Source organism: Oenanthe melanoleuca, chromosome Z (assembly GCF_029582105.1).
Source record: "Oenanthe melanoleuca isolate GR-GAL-2019-014 chromosome Z, OMel1.0, whole genome shotgun sequence".
NCBI lineage: Eukaryota > Metazoa > Chordata > Aves > Passeriformes > Muscicapidae > Oenanthe > Oenanthe melanoleuca.
In genome coordinates this window covers 45,420,105-45,440,888 of record NC_079362.1, presented here as the reverse complement: position 1 = coordinate 45,440,888, position 20,784 = coordinate 45,420,105, and the positions used below count along the sequence as shown (strand labels likewise).

General features: G+C 41.2%; 1 protein-coding gene across 1 annotated transcript; it reads left to right on the top strand.

Annotated features, from left to right (window-relative positions):
* Nucleotides 1-489: 489 nt before the first annotated feature.
* On the top strand, nt 490-19,804 carry SNAPC3 (small nuclear RNA activating complex polypeptide 3). Its single transcript, XM_056514284.1, has 9 exons — nt 490-764; nt 6,822-6,899; nt 8,130-8,214; nt 10,150-10,254; nt 10,776-10,925; nt 14,374-14,456; nt 15,696-15,860; nt 16,724-16,831; nt 18,538-19,804. Exons 1-9 carry the CDS (start codon nt 541-543, stop codon nt 18,683-18,685), a joined length of 1,146 nt encoding a protein of 381 aa, XP_056370259.1. The 5' UTR covers nt 490-540; the 3' UTR covers nt 18,686-19,804.
* The last annotated feature ends 980 nt before the right edge of the window (nt 19,805-20,784 follow it).

Here is a 20,784-nt window from a genome sequence, read left to right as displayed (position 1 = left end):
CGGTCACGCGGCGCCCCTCACGCCGGGCCGCCCCGCTCCGCCCAGCAGGGCCGCTCCTCAGGGCCGCTCCTTAGGGCCGCTCCGCCCAGCAGGGCCGCTCCGCCCAGCAGGGCCGCTCCTCCGGCCGCCCCGCTCCGCCCAGCAGGGCCGCTCCTCCGGCTGCTCCGCTCCGCCCAGCAGGGCCGCTCTCAGGGCCGCTCCTCAGGGCCGCCCCGGTCCGCCCAGCAGGGCCGCTCCGCCCAGCAGGGCCGCTCCTCCGGCTGCTCCGCCCAGCAGGGCCGCTCCTCCGGCTGCTCCGCCCAGCAGGGCCGCTCTCAGGGCCGCCCCGCTCCGCCCAGCAGGGCCGCTCCTCCGGCCGCTCCGCTCCGCTCCGCCCAGCAGGGCAACTCTTCAGGGCCGCCCCGCTCCGCCCAGCAGGGCCGCTCCGCCCAGCATGGCCGCCCCGCTCCGCCCAGCAGAGCCGCGCTGCCCAGCAGGGCCGCCCCGCCCGCGGCCCGTGACGCGTGTGGCGGGGCCGGGCGGAGAGCGGCCGTGGCGGCCATGGCCGCGGACATGGCGGAGGCGGCAGCGCCCGACTACGAGGCGGCGGAGCTGTACACGGGCGCGTTCCGCGTGGACTCCCTGGGCCTCGGCTGGCGGCGCCTGCTGGGGCCGCCCGACCTCTCGCTGGCGGCGGAGGAGGCGGCAGAGGAGGCGGACGCGGCCGTGGCGGCGGCGCTGGGCTGCGCGCTGGGCACGGCGGCCGAGCTGCGCGCCGTCTGCAGGTGGGGAAGCCAAGCTGTCTCCAGGCCGGGATTTACGGCTCGGGTGCCAGGGGGATGCTCGGCGCTGGTGAGGGGAGGTGGCTGGTGCTGTCGCCTGACGCCGCGGCCGTTCCTCAAGAGAGGCGGAAGGTGCTCAGGCAAAACCTCTTCAGAGCAGCCTCTTCCGGGCTTATGGCACGCGTTTGTTTCTGTTTCCGAGTAAAGACAGAATCATAGACGGTCAGGGTTGGAATGGACCTTAAAGGCCATATAGCCCCATGCCATGCCCAGGGACACATTCCACTAGACCAAATAGCATAGAGAGCTCCAAGCAGCCTGGCCTTGAACACTGCCAGAGTTCCAGCATCCACAACTTCTCTGGACAGCCTGTTCCAGTGCCTCACCGCCGTCACAGTAAAAAATTTCTTCCTAGTACCCAACCCCTTTTTCATTTGTACTGGATGGTCCTTGTCCTGTTCGTTATGAAGAGTTGGTCACCAGCATCTCTGTAGGCCAAATACACCCTGAAGGCAAACAGTTTTTCTGGAGGATAGTGCTCCAGTGGTGGTATCTGTATTATGTCCGTGATTTTGAACAAACAGTTTGTTGCTTAAAGTTAATTTGGTTAACATTTAGCAGCATTGTACTGGTTAAGTACTTAAAGATACCTGAACATCTTCATGGTATTAGAAGACTCCAGTTACAGAATGAAACGTATACCTTATATAAAGAAATAAGCCAGGCATCTGTTTATCTTAACAAAGAAGCATAGAATCACAGAATGGTTTGGGTTGGAAGGGACTTCAAAGATAATCTTGTTCCAATCCCCCTGTCAAGGCCAGGGACACCTTTCACTAGAGCAGATTGCTCAAAGCCCAATCCAGCCTGGCCTTGAACACTGCCAGAGATAAGCATCCACAGCTTGTCTGTGCAAGCTGTTCCAGTGCCTCAACACCCTCACAGCTGACAACTTCCCAATACTGATCTAAGCCTACTCTCTTCTAGTTTGAATCCCTTAAAAATGTCATTCAGAGCAGTTCAGGTAGCTGGCAGCATACACTACCTGTTGAGTGTCTCTTGGTCCTTAGCCTCCACTGACTTGTTTTTCTCAGGGCTGGTGGTGAAGTTGGAGTTATATAAGTATTTTATGGGTGTTAAAGCAGCAGCAACATCTAACATGTTATGGCTGGAAGGCTTTCAGGTCACGTGGATAGTGAGAATTTTCCTTCACCTGCAGAAAAGGCCTGATTTCAGGCAGTAATACCTGTAGAAAGCATAACAGTTAGTAATTTATCTGTAGTCCATCAGTAAGGAAGACATTGCCAGAGTTCTGATCCTATCTGTAGATTTTTGTGCTTCAGCTGTCACAGTTCTGGTGACTAGCATAAATTTTTGCCATTACTAGGCTTAGTAAAAATAGAGGATGATGTTGGCTTAAAAAAAAAAATATTCTGGAGTGGCAGAAACTGTGACAATTAGTCTGTAAGGTCTTCCAGTGTAAATGGTCCCTGACTGCTTCTGTGCTGTGCCTTACTGTCTGTGGCAGCTCTGTTGCCTGAGCCTGTTGCATTTTTCATTTGAATTCCAATGAGGTTTTTCCTGTGGTTTCTTTATTTTTCCCCACATTCATTTCACTTTTTCCCCTTCTCTTCTGCTTCCTTCAGTTTACGCCTGCTGCATTTCACTTGCTGTCTGCATTTGCTGATGTTAGAGCAATGTTGTCAGTCTGAGACTGAGTGTACTGTGAACAGTGGTCATTTGGGAAAAGAGAAAAAAGACTGGTGATCTGTGAAGGGGAGAGAACTGTTCACATGGCAGCCTTTTGGCATTGCTGGAGAATGAAGCTAAACCTATACATCCTGGCGTGACCTTTCTGCCATTCAGGCTGGAAATCCCAATCCGTAATCTCCATGTGCTTTTGCTTTTAAATTAAATAGCCCTAACCTCTTGAGTCTTTTTGTAACACTGGCCAACCTCAAATTACTATCTCTGGTCACTTTCACTCACCTGCTCTGAGCTGCTCATATTCCTTCCTTGAGGAGAGATGAGAACACTGGGCTATACCAAGATCTGTTCTCTGATATCCTGGGATCACATTTATTACTGTTGTAAATGTAAGTGCTCAAATGAACACATAATGGATATAAACACAGATTTTTCTGACATTTTAACTTATCTACTTATTTTACTTAATTGCAAATTACTTCTAAGAAAAATTCTGGTGAATTAAGTAGGATTTCTTTGAGTAGAAGAGAGGAAGATATGGATACTCCTACATCTATTTTTAAAATAGTGTTAGATTAAAAGAACCTTTCATGGCTTCAGGATGAAGTTTTTCAATATCCATCATTAAATCTTTTTTAGAGTAGTGACATAGTGTACATATAAGTATTCCTGACAATGTGGAGTCTTCTGGTGAGTAGAAATGGTATCGTGTTTAAATGCTATTTAACTCTTTGGGCACCGCAGTGCAATGTGGTTATTCTGGGTTTTTATTTGTTTGGTTGGTTTGGCGTTTTTTTATTGGTATGGTTTTTGGGTTTGTTGGCATTTTCTTGGTTGTTTTTTTTTGGGGGGGGGGACTTTAGTTTTGTTTTGTTCTAATTTTTGTTTGTTTTGTTTGGTTTTTTGGTTTATTTGTTGGTTCATTTTTGTTGTTGTTTTACTTGCTTGTTTTCGTTTTATTATTATTTTATTGTATTTTCTTCCTGTAATACATTCCTGCAAACAGAACGCAGAAAAAAATTTGTGTCTTCACTCACTTGCATTTGACTCAGTAAGAACTGCATATTGCTCAAGTTGTATGCTGATAATCGTCACAGAGATTGCTCATGTTTTCATCAGATCTTAAACAGGTGCAAAATTGTGTCTTTATCTGGAAGGTTCCATCAGTAATTCCATCAGTAATTCTCTTAAATGACCAAGGTTTCAAAAGAGTAAAATTCTAAGTATTGTTCAAATGCCTCAGGAGTCTGTGAGCAAAGTTTACCTTGTTATTTGTATTTGGTGCTTGAGTGACTGATGTCCTTGAATGTTGGAGATGATGAATTTTGTTATTCTGTTTTGTCTTCTGTGTGATTTGTTGTGCGCATGTATAGGGCAGGCAAAGCCTCAAATCACTCTGGGTTTTAGGTAGGTCAAGAGAGGTGAGGCTTGCAGGTACCTTATTCAACTTCAGCCCTAATTCACCTTCTTGTTTTATTAGAAGGTGTAGTTGTAAATATCTCTTGGGATGTGTTATAAAGCTGCATTAAGCTAGCATTAACGTCTTAACGTGTTAGTATTTAGCGTCTTGTGGTGTTAGTGTCTCAAAGGCGATGAAAGTACTACCTTTAAAATATGTGCAATATAAAGAGTAATATGAGCACTCTATCTGCTTATTATAAAATATCAAGCCAAATACTAAAATATCTTTGAATTCTAAAAGAGAAAACTTGTTGTGCTGCTAGAATATTCTGGGAGAAGTAAAGTCACAGTGATTAAAGGCTTCATTGGTGGTCTGTTTCCAAGTCTACATTTCCAGAGAGTTCTCTTTGGCCCTTTTATTTTTGATCACCTTAAACTATCTTTATAGAGGACATAAATTCATATAACACTTTGCATTTCACTTTTTTCAAGTAACACTTTCAACTGTTGTTCCTCGTTACTGTCCTACACTTCACCTTGGTTTCCATTAAACAACATGGCCAGTGTTTTCCCCTCTATTGTAACTGTGTGCACTAAGGGAATTTGTCATGCGTGCAGAGAGTAGTCTCTGTGGGGACACAGTAGGATCCCAAGCTTGTGGCAGTCAGGAGTGAGGTGTTCCTAGTGCAAACTGTATTGCATGCATCTCTGTGTCTTTGGTGTCTGACACTGACTTGGCCTTAAGTTCTGGAGGGACCAGCATATACTTCGTGTTTGTAAAGCCTGGTTTCCTGAGGACCATGGACCGAGTATCGCTTATGTGGTTCCACTGGTAGCAGTGGAGTTACACAGGGGGAGCTCCGGCACGGCCTGTGTGTAAGGCCACACAGCAAAGCCTTTCCAGGCTTTGTGCACGTGATACAGTGACATATGTAATTAATTATTAGACTGATTTTTAATACTGGAAAAGGTGCTCTGCTTTTCCTTTAGAAATGGAAGATTTCTGACTTTTCAGGAGTGAGAAATGGCAGTGTGCAAGGTTCCGTGAAACTTGTTAGACATTTAATGTCAGTATCCCTTTACACTAGCTATCTTTCAGTCCTTACAAGAAAAAAGAGGAAGCAGCTTTAATGTCACATATTTTACATAATGTCTGCTTGTAGCAGCTTTTCTGGAGATGTTATTTTTTTCTCTGAAGGAGGCAATTAATGGTCATGGTGTGGATAGCACAGGCAGGGATTGCACCTAGGGCTATGGGAAGAAAGAAAAGCAGAAGTGTTGTTCTGACTTTGTTGGTGGATTCTGGCGCAGAAAGGAAATGGGGAACTGTCACCTTTGATGCAAGTGAAACTTCTCAGTGGTGAGTAATAGACATTTTCAGATCCTGCATATAATACCTGTGTTGTTTAAAGAATTGAATACAAAGTCATTTTCTCAAAATTGTACATATTCAAGTGACTTGGGCTGTTCTGTGAATGGGATCACTGATCCATGTGCTAGAAGACTTTGGATAAATAATTTGGTCATGTCAGTTTTACAGAGAGTGTCAGTTGTGATTTGATTTATCTATCAGGGGAATATCCTTTATTTAATTATGTGGGCTGTTCATAACACAGCTCTATGCTGCCTGGAGAACAGTCCCACCTAAAAGGTTAATAGTTGGACTGTGTTCTCCAATGTCCCGTTCTCCATCTTTCTGTTAGTTAAGTTACTATTTCTCACCTGTGTTTCAGTCTACATTTAAAACAGGATTCACTTGGTCGTCTCTGCCTCTACTTCCTCAAGTGGGACTCTAAGGATAAGGTTCGTTCTGTTTCCAGGAGGTTGTGGCTCATTACTGCAAAGTTTCTTTTAAAATGGTGTTTCTGAAAGAATCCCATTTTCAACTTTAAAATAATTATTTTCTGTTTGAGATGAAAACTGTGAAACAGAAAGTTTAAAACTTAGTATGTTGCTGAACGGTAAGTAACTAAACAATAGTATATTGGTATTACTGTCAATACAGAGTGACTTTGTTGGCTCAGAACAAAGTCATCTGTCCACAATCAAAATTTTGTCTCTGACTTTTGCTTATTGTCAGCTGATAATTGTGGATTCCAGATTTCTATTTCTCAATTACTTTGTATTCCCATGCAGTTCCTCTCCAAAGCATTATTCATTACTGTAGTGATATTTTAACATGGGGCATATTATAAGATTATAATGAGGAAGAATATAATGAAATCATAAGTGTTACTGTCAATAAATGGTACAGTCCAAAGGGTTTTCCTGGACTTCACTGGTGGTACTTCTGTCCCATAAAGAGATGGGTTTGTGCAAGAGTTTGCTGGGATTCAGACTGCAGGCGGCCTTAGGCACTGGTGTAAGCCCTGCCTTTATATAGTCTGCAAAAGCAGAGAGACGAAAGCAGTTGAGTCTGATTCAAAGCAAGTTCTCTGTTTTAAATGTTTTCCCTCAGACTATTTTTAAGCTGGATAAAATTCTTTCGAGATTAATGCTTCTGCAAAGGACTGCAGAGGAAGGGATGTGCATATGGTGATTCCTCTGTATCTGGTGTGCTGCAGTGCATAACCTGAAATGGGAAGTCATAAATGCGGTCATGTGGGAATCCTCCTCCAGGTTCCTGCCTCTCATAATTCTACACAGACTGAGAAATCATTACCCTGTCCAAAGAGGATAGCTCTAGATTTAGATTGGATATCAGGAAGAAATTGTTTACTGTGTAGAGTGGTGAGGCACTGGAACAGGTTGCCCAGAAAATTTGTGGATGCTCCATCCCTGGAAGTGTTCAAGAGCAGGTTGGATATGCCCATGAGCAACCTGGTCCCTGTGAAAGGTGTCTCTGTCAATGCTACTGGGGGGAATGGAGCTAGATGATCTTTTAAGGTCCCTTACAACCCAAACTGTTCTATGATTCTGTGATCCTATCTGTTATTTTTTTTATTGTTCTAGCATTGATACGTTAATGTCTTCTGAAAAAGAAGAGGACCCAAATGTTATTCCTGAAGATAGCAGTCTCCTCACTCTTCGGTACGCTGTTACAGTGCTCTCACGGTACCCTGTCTTGGGGTGGGGTGGAAAATCAGCATGGAAGTATGGCTGGCTGCTTCTTCCCTAAACAGGCAATGCTTTCTGAAGCACAGCACAAAAATACCATAAGGGCGGAAACCACCAGCTTACGATGCAGTCATTGGCATGAGTCTTCTGATTGAATGTTGCTTAGGAATTTTTTATTAAGATATACAGAATATGCCATCTTTCTTATTGGAAAAGGATTTCTGGACCTAGGTGCTTCTGAAATAGTGCCTAAGTTTGGAGTGTGTAGAGGCATTCTGATAAATGTGTGTGAGGTTCCTCCAAAAACGCCTGTCTCATGCCTCTGGTAACTCTTAGTCACACTGTAACAGCCAGACTGTAAGTACTGATGCTGTATCCAGATAACCTCTTTATCTGAACCACTGTGTTTTATTGAATTTTGTTTCATTCATGGAATTCATTGATACTACTGGCGCATTTCAGAGGTAACCAATACATGTAAGATTTCTACCAGTTGTCAAACTTGGCCAGTTCAGGCCCTTGCTGTCCTTTACATAGCACTAATGTAAAGAAATGTGTTTAGACTGTGATCAGTATTAAGCCTGATTGTTACTGAAAATCCTTGTGAACATGTGGAGGATAAGTAAACTTGTCCTGGGTGTTAAGAACTGAGTGTTCATGCATGGTTAAATACCTGTATTTTAGTAGGTATTTTACGTACGATACTGTTTCTTCTACAAATGGTAATGAAGGTTTGCTTTTGGGTTTTTCTAAAAAGTGTCTATGCTATGGGGCTGAGAAAGAATATTTGTGGGTTGTTTTTTTCCTTGTGTTTTGCTTGAACATTAATTCAATTTTTATGAAGCAGAAGGAATTGTTGAAATTGCTTCCTTAAAGGACACGAAGTGTTTTGTCCTAGGACAGTCTCTTCAGACAGCATTTTGCTGTTTTTTATTGTGAGTGTAAAATTACTCACAACCAACCTGTCATTTGGACATAAGGGGGAAAAAACCCACGAGCTGAAATCCCTAAGCTCGCCTCTGCACTATCAGGTTTTATGAGAGTCCGAAGATGAGTATTTTAAGTTAGTCTGTCCCACTAAGACAGAGAGGAATCCTGCTTTTTGAAAGCTGCTCTGTAGTAGCTTTTGTCATTTAAATATATGAAATTCTTGAAATTCTACATGGAAATTGTTGAACAACATTTTGTGTTCCTGCCCCTCAGAATTAGAAAGAAGGCCTTAGAGAGGAGAGAAGAAAAAATTATTGTGGATCGGGCTTGCAGACAAGAAACTCTTACCTATGAGATGGTAAGTTGTTTGTCATCTTTTAGGCTCTCAAGACAGCCAAGTAATACAACTTCTGGTTGATTTTTATTCAGCACTATGAAATGTACTCTGTAATTGTTTGCAGATACAAGTTTGCAGGTAAGGATGAAGAGATTTTATAGAAAGATAGGACAGGAAGACTGCTTTTAACTGTCTGTTAACACTGGATGTAGTTAAGGAGGAACTCCACTCCGTTGCCTGTGTATGACAGTTATTTTTAGTGCTGTGAACTTACAACTAGACATAGAGCTAGACAAAATGTGTAATGGTTTTGCTCCTCGAGTCCACTGTAGGAAACTTAGCTTCACTGTTTCAGTAGGGCTGAAAGAAGAAAACAGTAGCAGCACAGTGGTGGTAAATTCCTAATTCTGAGCTTTGTAGCCCAAGTTTTTCAGCCATTCTAAACTGCCAGGAACCAAGAGTATAGTCATCAGCCCCTCAAAAGCCTTATTGGAATTTTTTAACTATGCTTAATAGATTTTTTTTAAAATTATTTCTTCACAGCCATTGAAGTCCAAAACAGGAAAACCTTATTTCATAATTTTTTTTAGAATTATTAAGGTTAAAAGACCTTTAGGATCATTGAGCCCAGCCATTACCTTAACACTGCCAGATCCACCACTAAACTGTGTTCCTAAGCACCACATATACACATTCGTTGAACTCTTTCAGGGACACTGAAGTGCTGTAAAAATTAGGGACAGAAGTGTAGTGAGGAAAAAAATCTCTTGTGACTATTAGACTTGTTTTTCTCTTGAGGTTTACTGGTCTGTCGTGAGTTACCATGTTTCAGCTGTTCAGAGACCCACATGATGCAGCTACTCTGCTGAGCTTTTAGCCTGGGGACTATCTGAGAAAATATTAGCAACAGAAACCTTCATAAATGGTTTCAATGAGTGGTGTCTTACTGCTGTTTCTGAAGAATGAGTACATTGTCATTTATTGCATTCTTTAAGCCAGCTTTTTCAGAGCTGTGATTCTGTGTTTGGGACCATGATGCCTTTGTACAGGAGGAGAGCAGTAAGAAACGTGAGTTTGGAATATGTCACATGAAGAAGGCAGATGCAAGGCAGGGAGCACAAGTATCTCTGAGACTCACAGGAGTACAAGTTGTGTACAAGTTACTAAATCTGAGGAATACTCCATGCTGGTAGGAGGAATATTCTCTCTTGATTTGTTGGAAAAAGGAGGAAACAGCCACAGAAAAGTACCCTCCCTCATGTTCACAGCTGGGCTGTGTCTTAAACACAAAGCAGGATGGAAATGTAGGGATGCATTTACTTCTTTTCTAGGACACAGTACGGTGGCAAGGGCACTGCTGGGTTTTGGGTTTGGATTTTGGAGAAATTGTGGCCTCCAGCTATGTCTAGCTTCCCTAAAAAGAGAAAGTGTTGCACTAACTGCAATTTTCATATATTTAATTCTGTTTTCTAGGTTAGTGTTTCCCAAGTTAAGGAAACGTATTCCTTTACATATGAAAGCATTCAAAGAACATTTCAAAGCATTAAGTGGTGAAAGTTGGTAGCTGAATTCCATGAGGGCAGAATGACAGCAGCTTGTAATTCCTTTATGCAGGGCCTCTCAGTAATCAAGGAACAGAGATTGTCTTGCAACAAAGCTGAGAAGTGAAGGAATATGCTTGAAATCAGTAATTGGAACAGTTTCTCACCTTTCCACCTTGGAGGAAGTAGGCTGTTTGCAATTCAGAAGGCTACATAGTCAAAAATGAGTTAGCATTTCACAGCATTTCTCAGACTGTTACCCAAGGTTTATTATATATACCCAGGGTTTATTTTATATATATATATATATATATATATATATATATATACATCTATATCTATATCTATATATATATATATATGTATATGTGGTTTCCAATATAATATATATATGCATGTGTGTATGTTTTTCCAGGAGTCACATGCAACTGGAAAGAGGCCAGACAATCCAACAGATCTAATTGAGGAGGGAGAACTACTTTTAACTCTGAACGTCTTTTATCCTGTTATATTTCAGAAGGTTGGTGTGACTTTCTCTGGGTTGTATTCTGATTCTTTCCTATTCAGATAATATCTTGCTCTCCCAAGCTGATAAAATCAGTGAATCTCCTGAAGACATGGTAAACTCTTCAAGTCTGGTAATTTCTTAAGGCACTTTCAGAATCTGGCTTTCATTCTGTTAGTAGTTTACATAACAGAACTTTTACAATAATTCCACAGTAGTTAATTTATTTTACAGGAAGCTCAAAACCTGAAACTAAATACAGGACAACCTAAGTACTCATTCTGGATTTGGGATAAGTGAGCTCAGACTTGCTTTTTTTTCTGTACTTTCCAATGGAGAATGTTTCCAATGGAAACTTCTGAGTTTCTGAATAAAACTATTAAGTGTCAGTCTTAGGAGGGGCTGTGGAAAGATGCTGTTCAGAGAAGTGATGTGCCAGATACTTCCAGTAATGACCTTAAGCTGTCAAATGAAGAGCAGTGCTGATGCTGACAAGTTATAATTTATCCGAAGTTTGTATGCTCTGTTCTTTGTAGCATAAAGATCACAAACCCTACCAAACAGTCCTTGTACTGGGCAGCCAGAAGCTCACTGAGCTGAGAGACTCGATTTCCTGTGTCAGTGACCTCCAGATAGGCGGTGAGTTCAGCAGTCAGCCAGATCAAGCACCAGAGCACATCAGCAAGGTAAAACTTTCAATGTGGAGCCCTCTACATGTATAGGAGTCTTGAAAACATAGAGAGGGAGGCAGAGTTTTGTTCTGTTGTTTTTTCTTCAGCACTAAATTCATCTGCATTGGTTGCACTGCAAGTAAATACTTCATAGTGTTATTACCAAGATGGTCTGTTTGTGCAGTATCAAGTAAAACATCATCATTGCTACTGCTAGGAAATAGAAACACAAGCAGCGAGTTTTGTGTAGATGTGTTCCTGTGGACTGATTTGATTCTGAGCTGTGTTCTGAAACACCAGAGGTAATAGCTTAATCCCACTAATAATAATAAGCTAGATGATCCCACTATGCTTTGTTGTTTGTAACTGGATGCTGATCAAATGTAGGGATGAAGATTGTTCTTCTCTCCCAAAGCTGCTATGTATTCTCTGGATATGGTCAAAACAAATAATCTAGCTGAAAATACTGGAATTGAATCACTTTGATCATACATTATATGACATATATGTCATATCATAGAGTGGTTGAGGTTGAAAGGGACTTGTGGAGGCCGTCTGGTCTACTCTTTCTGCTCAAGCAAGGCCACCTACAGTTGTCCATGACCATGTCCTGATGTTTTTTCACATCTCCAAGGATGGAGGTTGACAGCATCCCTGGACAGCTTGTATCAGTGTTCAGTCACCTGTGTCAGTAGAGAAGTGTTTCTTGAGATTCAGGGCAAATGCGTATGTTTCAGTTTAAGCTTATTGACTCTGATCCTGTCACTCGGGATCACTAAAAGGAGCCTGGCTCCATCTTCTTTGCACCCTCCTTAGAGGTATTGTGTATGTTAAGGTTCTCCTACCTGAGCTTTCTCTTCTAACTCACAGCTCCCTCAGTCACTCTTTTTAGGAGACATGCTGCAGTCCCTTCATGGCCCTTGTGAGACTCAGTATGTCCATGTCTCTCTTATATGGAGCATCCTTTAGGTTGAAGAGCTGAAGAACAGGCCTTTGGGTATGGTCTCACTAGTGCTGAGGAGAGCCGAAGGGTCGCCTCCCTTGACCTGCTGGTGGTATTTTATCTATTGCAGCACAGGATCCCATCTCCTCCATCTGCTGCCTTAGCTGCAAGGACACATTGTTGGCTCACGTTCAGTTTGGGATCCACCAGCATCTCCACGTCCTTTTTGCCTAGCTGCTCTCCAGCTGAGTGACCCTCAGCATACAGTGGAGCATCAGCTTGTTTATCCTCAGTGGCAAGACTTTGCACTTCTTGCTCAGCCTCACCAAGTTCTTGTTTGCCCATTTCTCTAGGCTATTAAGATCCCTCTGGCTGGCAATGGGATCATCTAGTGTATCAGCCACTTACTCCAAGTTTCTGTCAGTAGCAGAGAGGGTAACGATAACAGACAGAAGTGAATCAAAGAATCTGAATGTAAAACACATTCCAACCACTTTGTCCTCATGCAGGCCACCTGAGAAGTCCTGTATTTCATCCTGGTGTCTGTGTTTTGACAGTCTAAAGCTAATAGTTCAAAGACACGTCTGGGCACAAATGCACATCCCCAGACTAGTCTGGTGATGGAGGATGCCTGGTTGTCCAGGGTTTTCCCATTTAGAATAAAGAGGGAAAATCTTCATTGAGTCCTTGAGGAGTGGCTGAGGGAGAAATGAAGGCTAAAGAGAGACATTATCCCTCTCTTACAGCTATCTGAAAGGAGAGTGAGGAGGGTGTAGCCAGGAAGGGGGTCAGTTCTCCTGGGTAACAAGAGACAGAATGAGAGGAAACGGCCTCAAATTGTGCCAAAGAAGGTTTAGATTGGATATTGGGAAACATTTCTTCATGCAGGGGTAGTCAGACATTTTAACAGACTACCCAGGGAAGCTGTTGGAATCATCAGCCATGAAAGTATTAAAAAATGTGTGGATGTGGCACTTGAGTGAACATGGCGGTGCTAGGTTAATAGTTGGACTTGATGATCTTTTACAGCCTTAGTGATTCTATGATTCTATTCCAACCACTTCCTGGGGCCTCAGCATTCATAGTGGATGCTTTGGAAGACAAATGCTTTCAACATGAATAGCCCCTTCCTCATTTCTTCCAGCTCTTAATGCTTCTTGTGATATCCTTTGGGTCAGCTGTCCCAGCTACATTCCCTCTCTGCCTCTCACCCAGCCCCAGCCCACTGGTCTTGGGGAGACTTGGAGACTCAGCCTTGAAGCTGTGTAAGCACTGCTGAGCAGTAGCCAAAACTGGTGTATTATCAACTCCCTCTTGACAAAAATGCAGAGCATGCACAGGGGGTGCTGAGGGGAAGTTGACTCATAGCAGGTTAACTCTCTGTGCATTTAATCAGAGCACGAAGTGATTCTTAGTGAAATGACAAAGAATTATTGAAGCCTTGTCCCTTGTGTGCACACATGCACAGCTACACATGAGAGCACTTCCTGGTCACATCTGTATAAACAAATCACACAGGCAATTCTTGAAGGTCCAGTCACCTCACTTCTAGAGTCTCACAAGAAAATCTATCATCCTTCAAAATTCTTCCTTAATTACAAAGTTTGTCACATATAGACAGTCCATTTTTAGCATTCTTTCTATCAAAGATAATTAATATTTTATTAAGATAATTAATATTTTATTAAGATAATTAATATTTTATTAAGATAATTAATAATTTATGGCACTCATACCAACAGTGCAAGAGTTTCTAGATGCCCAGTGAACTACAGCAGCTGAGCTAAACACTGAACATGTCACTATGTTCTCTAAACCATATCTCCAAGTGCCACATTCACACACCTTTTCAACATTCCCAGGGATGGCAGTTTCACCACTTCCCTGAGCAGTTTATTCCAATCCCTGACCATCACTTGCTGATGGAAAATAGAGAATAAATATATTTTTTTTTTTTTGCTTTGCTTCTGCATGCTTTTTCTCTTATTTTTAATTTTTTTTTTCTATTTTTTTTCTCTTTCTTCATCTGAACCCATGAGCTTGCCTGTCTTACTTTATTTCCCCAGTCCTGTTAAGAAAGAGGAGTGAGAGAGCAGCTGGGTAGTTATCTGGTAGCCACCCCAAGTAAACACACTGCAGTTTGTTAATTCTTTAGAAGATTATTATTTTTTAAAGTCAGTGCCTTGCAATTACTGAGTTAGTGCAGTGATGCTTGTGTTCTTGTTCTGTGTTTTTATAGAAGTCCATAGCTGCTATGATGGGGAAATAAGAGAAGAACATTAAAGTAATGTGTAATGGCTTGAGAGCAGTATCAGCAGAGTAGCTGCATAGTTGGCAATCATATGAGTCCAGTTGTCACCTCAGCATCTACAATCAGAGCAGAACTTTTCTTAGACACCTGTAGAACAAGGTCTCTTGATATAATTTAGATACCTAAAATGCTTGGATTTTTGTCATGTTCTTGTTTAAAGTGTTTATTCTCTCATAACACTAATGGAGACTTATCTCTCTGTCTCTCAGGATCTTTACAAATCTGCTTTCTTCTACTTTGAAGGCATCTTCTATAATGATAAAAGATACCCAGAATGCAGAGATCTGAGCAGGTATGGTATTCTAGATGTTGGCTAAGGAAAACCTTAAGGAACATAAAATTTGTTTCATTTTGTTTCTGACTTGTAATGTTACAGATACTAGAATGTCTAGAGTATTAAGCTAAAATGGACTTTTCCTACTGTTTTTCAATGATGGATTGGTTTTTACAGAGAAGTTTGACTTTACTTGCACTGCATATTCCTTCCATTTGCTTCCCTTTTGAAAAGAATATGAATCCATTTTTTAACCTGCAAATCCTGTTTTCCTCTATTGAGATGGGATTTCTGTGTAAAGTGACAAGGTGGCATTTTGTACTGGGTTTTTAAGTACTTTCCCTGCTTGTGATGGCAGTCAAAGGACTTGTCTGTGAGGTAGAAGATGGGTCAGAAAGACAACAAGCTCAGCTGTGTGGCAGTGTTTTTCCTGCTCAATCTTGAAAATGTGCTGAATGCCTTTATTGTAAAGTCAACATGAGATCTGTGATCAGAAAAGAAATCTGATATTTTAAGGAAGTATGGTCTTGCTGTTTGTTACACTAGCGAAATTTAGGAGACCAAAATGTTTAAAATGGCTGGTATGGAAGAGCTGACCCTGTTAGACCCTGTTGTTCTGGCAGACTTTGTATGTGACCTCAGGGAAATTAATATTTTGCTTCTTGTCTTTCTGTCTGTGAACAACAATGGTCTTCCCAGAAGGGCTTGTCATAGCATACACAGCTTATAGAGTTAGATGTATGAGTGTGCCAAAAAGCCAAAAGAAATTTACGCAGGCCAGTGCCCTTCCAATGCTAAATTTTGGAAATGTAACTGCATTTGTCAGCTTTGTGTTTCTCCTTGACAAAAACAAAATTTAAAAAAAGCTTTTTAATACTTTAAAATGAAGTCATTGACCAAGGGGGCAAAATGACCTGCTAATAACTCGAATTACTGGAAGACTTACTATTAAGAAGTGTTGTGCTGCAAACAGTCTGACCTGGATGGGTGCCATCAGGAGCATACATTGACTAAAACTCGTCAGGAAGCTGCCTGGTGAGGACTGAAAGGCAGATGTTCCATAAGAGCAGTGAACAGTTCTATGGTGTTGTAGTATTGCTGTGAAATCACCTTAAATTATTACAAAATGTCATGAACTGTTTTGATTTCCATCATTTAACCATGTCTCAGTGAAGAGTTTTGCATGTCCCCAAGGCATCTTTTTCTCTGCATTCATGGTTCATAGCTTTGCTATGCTGATGGCCTTTCTATTTTCAGAACAATTATAGAGTGGTCAGAATCTCATGACAGAGGCTATGAAAATTTTCGGTCTGTTAAGATGGAGGACTATGTATTTAATGATTTATTCCTCAAAATTGGCTTTCCATACCTTTACTGCCACCAAGGGAACTGTGAACACATCATTATAATCACAGATATAAGGTAAGTTACTATTCTTTGGGAGTCCTTAGGCAAATGAAAGTAAGCCTTCTCCGGACAAACTTCAGATATTAAATGCTGAATTTTGTTAGACTAACTTATTTGCTTTAAGATTATTCTGTTGCCTTCTGCTGAGCTTAATTTTATTTTCCATATACATGGGAATATCTCTGAAAGAAGGAGAGTAATCTTTCTTGCTTTTTTCTTTTTAATTTGCGTACAAAGACTGCTTTGTAATTAGTGTGCTGTGACTGCTGTATAACAGGAATGGCAACCACCAGTGTCAAGATCTTTCTATGTAGAGCTAATGTGTGGCACATTTACATACTGATTCTGGAGCACCAGGGAGTGTTGTAGGCTGTGGTTAGACTCACCTGGACTATTAGTTTGAACTTGAAGCTGAGGAGCAGGAACTGAAAAGATAACAGAGGAATGGAAATAGTGGTTTGAATAATTTTCTGTTCGCAGGAGCCTGGTTTATCAAAGTATTGATAATATATTGTGGTTTCCAAAAGGAACATAATCCAGAGAAAACCATAGATGTTGCACATAGATGATCTGAAGATTCACCTGACAATAGCTTGTTAGTCTGCATAGGACATAAAAGTTTTAAAAAGACCACAGAAAGGAGATGATCTGAAGACTTCTGAGTTACTGCACAAACTGAATTTACTTGTGACCGTAAAATCCACAGATGGTGCAACTAGAAGTCTATTTCAAGACTTTCATCTGTGTTAAGAAATGTTAAGCGGACATCTAGTCACAGTTTGCATGGGAATTTAAATCATACCTTATCTTCAATGTCCATGCTTGTGTTCAGATAAATTTCTTCATTGTATGTGTTGTATCTATTTATTTCCCTCAAGGCTTATCCATCATGACGACTGTCTGGATAGGAATCTCTATCCCTTGCTAGTCAAGAAACATTGGCTATGTACCAGAAAATGCTTTGTGTGCAAGATGTATACAGCAAGGTATGCTACATTCTTGATGCTACTGTCATCTTAATTAAGTCTTTCTATGTGCTGCTACTAACTTAAAAAAAATAGTAAAAATCAAAGCTCTGTATGTGTGTCATAATAATAATCTTCACTCTTCAAGCAGTTGACTTCTCTAACCAGGAAAAGTCTTCCTGCAGGTAGTGTTCATTTAGAATAGATTCAGGAGTTTCAAAATAACTAAATGAGTAAGAGATTAATTATTTGGCTCATGTTCTTTTGCATATCTAGAGCTTGGCTATCTTATAAATTACTTTTGAAGATCTTGCTTTTGGGGGAAGGTGCTATATTTTCCTCCGTTGCAAGACAAGTCTCAAATTCATTTACTGGAACTCATAGAGCACTTTTGTTTGATCTAACATCTGCGGAGATATACATCTGTCCAACCCTAACAGAATAAAATCTACAGATTTTTAAAAGGCATTTAACTTTCACCACAGGAACACCTAACCTTTACCTGAAAACTGTGTGCTCTGCAGCTGTTCTTGAAGGAATTCTTTGTGATTTTCTGCACTTTAAAGAGCAGAATATGAATTTGGTGCTCTTTATACACTTTAGTGGTATGAATTTAGATATGAGACAGACTTTCAGTAAACAGTAGAAATTTCTCTAAAGACTAGGCTAAGCTCCCTGATTTTATAAATATGAATGGTTTATTTGCAAAAGCACTGGTTGCCTTTTTTTTTTTCCTCAGGACAGCTTATGCTTTCAGCCTCTCTTTGACTCAGCAACTGTGTCTTCATTGTCTTGCTTTAGACTTGTTTAGCTTTAGACTTCCCTGGAATCAGGCAAAGAGCCAATTCCCCCTGAGATGGGAGTCCATCCTAGTGTTCCTAGCAGAGTCCTGAGGATGCCTTCACAAGGGCCTATAATCTGTGAGGCATTTGGCCATAAGGGGAGGTGGAGCCTAAAGGTCAATATGGGGGAAAGATGGGATGGGGAGGGCATTACCAGAGGTGATGTAAATGCATTAAATTAAAACCAGGATTAAGCGCTAAGCTTAAGTGGGGACATGCTAAACCATAGACAGCAGAGCTGCTTTGGCGGGCTACCAGTGTGTTCTAATCTGTGCAGATAGCATCTGTAATCACCAGAGGCCTTCAGCTGTCATGGCCTCTTGAGTGCTATCAAAAATTAATTACTCGGTGACAGGACAGGCCCTCCTTGTACATGTTAACTTGTGTTCATGTTAACTTCAGTGCCTGCTGGAGTGTGCTGCAATCCACACCTTGTCTTGTCTGCATTGTTTGGGTCCTGCTTTTAGACTCTCAAATGCTTTAAATTACTCAGAGGAGCCTGGGTCAATACATGTCTACTTCATTTCACAGTTTCTTGCATTAAGGGAAAAAAAAGATTTATCTTTTATGACTTAGATGGCCACAGAGTGGACAGAAGATTCCTGGTTTGTTTGGTTTTTTTTAATGCACTGTAGCAGCTACATAGGTTCAAGGAGTTTCTCAGGAAGTGCTTCTGTAGCTGCTGAGATTGACACGGAATGGGTATGGAGTTTGGAAATGAGCTGTATGAATGGGATGGGAGATATGCAATATAGGTAATACCTTGGGTATATAAAATGATTACTGATGTTTGTTGCTGCCATCCCCAGCCCTGAGTAAAATGTTGAGATGTTTGCCACGGTGTATTGCACTCAAAAAAACCCCCTTGTGTTTTGTAACCTGCAGGTGGGTAACCAACAGAGACAGTCTGGCACCTGAGGATCCTTGTTTCTTCTGTGATGTTTGTTTTCGGATGCTCCATTACGATGCAGAAGGCAATAAACTGGGGGAGTTTCTTGCATATCCTTATGTTGATCCCGGGATTTTCAATTGAAACTGACATGCGCCAGGATTAATTCAGTGAATGACATTGTTGAATCTGTTGCTCTCGCTGTTAAAACCACTGGACAGCTTGAGGTTTGAGCCTACTTCTGGGTTTCAGGTTAGGCATGTAATCCTTTCCTGTGAGCTGGAATGAGCCCTTTGCACTTGAAGTCTATCTAGTGTGTTTTTCTGAGTAAGTATGATTTTACAGATAAGTTGGCATGGAAAAATATAATACACTTTGACAACATTACAGTCATTTGGATGCTATGGATTGTAAAACATGGATGTTTGAGAGTACCTGGCAAAAGAAACCATGATTTTGAGAAGCTCTGTGCGTCCAAGGCTCTGTAAACCTCTGAGGATGAGAACATGGTCTGTATATATCTTACCTTGAAAACTCAGGCAGTTGCCATACTTGAATAAAGGTGGATGGCACTGAATTTGCAGGGAGGAGAATATTTCTAGGAGAGAAGCTCAGAATGCTGGTTAAACTCTTGGGTTTTTCCTACAAATGAAAGCTTGAATCTGAAGGCTTCTGCTGTCCCTGGTTCCTGACTGTGAGGACTGATTCTGTAAAGAGGAAACTACATTTCACCATTACTGAATTGTAGCCTGCCTTTTAAATAATTTTGTCAACTGTTTACAGTGTATGCAGTGTTAATTGTGCATGTCTTTTAGAATCATTCTATTATTGTAAGTAATGTTTTATTTTATTAAATGAGGTGATTTTATAGTTCTTAGTCTCTTTTTAAACTGAAATTCTGTCAAGGCAGATACTCTCTTTTTTTAAATCTTCTGGAATTAAGAGGATATTAGTGGCGATCTTTGTTGTTTTGGGAAGTTAGCGCTAGCTGCTTTTCTTTTGAAAACTTCAGATAGTTCTGGTTGGGGGAAGACAGCCTACTCTGACAATCCACATTCAGAAAAGTGACAACCTGAATCCTGTTTAGGTCCTATGGCTGCAGAATCTGCTACTGCTGACTTGATTATCTTAGGTGTCTTGAAACAAAGGTATCTGAAGCATTTGTAGGACTCCATTGATCACTCCCATATCTTACTGCTTTCTGGTGATGTATTAAGTCATGTGAATATAAACCCGTACTTTTTCTAGGAACAACAAAAAGAAGTGTTGTTTTTTTTTTTTTTCCTGACTTATAAACCAGCCAGCTCTTGGCTTGTGTATTTTAATGAACCAACCACTTGTAAAAGCAGGTGGTGATAGTCCTTCAGGAATCTGCAGTAAAGGGAATGCCCTGCCCATCACAACTGTGGGCAAGTCCTGCTCTGGGGCTGGGCTGCTTTGTGGTGCTGCGGCAGCTGCTTTGAAGGTCCTCTACTATACAGCTCTTTTCAGCATTTGCATCACAAGTTGCTAGTCCTTGTCTTTCCCCTATCTCGTCCTCTTTCAGCTGACTCCCATAAATATACAGGTTTCCCAGTCCTCTTCAGTATTGTATGAAAGATCATACAGAGAGTTCTAAAAGTTCTAAAGCAGCAATCAGTAGGTTTTTTTGTGGGGGCATTTTTTTGTCGGTAGCCGTAGAGAGAAGGGAGTGGCAAAATGTGAGCTTACTCTTTCATTAAATTGATTTGCCTCAAATATGCTGTCTCTCATACAACCCATTTATCTTCTTAATTAAAAGTTAAGGTCAAATATATTTCAAAATTGGTGTCCCTGCAGATGAAGAAATTTTAGTGAGCTAGTCCCATACTTCTAGTAAGGCTGAGAGAAGTTAACCACAGTCTGGGTGTGGGAGTTGAGAGCGTTCAGCACTTAACTACTAAACAGAGAAGAATCATATTAGAAGCTTGCTGTTTGTATGACATTCAGTGATTCATCATAAATGACAAATGGAACAGAAAAGTTACACTAAGTCATAGGTTTTAAAGATCCCAAAAACTCTCACAGGACAACTGGATCTGGTCTTGATTTGATAAATCTTTGTGAATGAGTCCTCTGAGTGAAATCCAGCATTGCATACAGTGCCCATTTATAGCTAAATCTCTGTGAAACCAGCTGGATTTTTTTTAGCAACTTATTAAATGCTATGATTGTTTTGATGATGAAAATGTCCAAGCAGGTTTATTACATCATGACAAAAAATG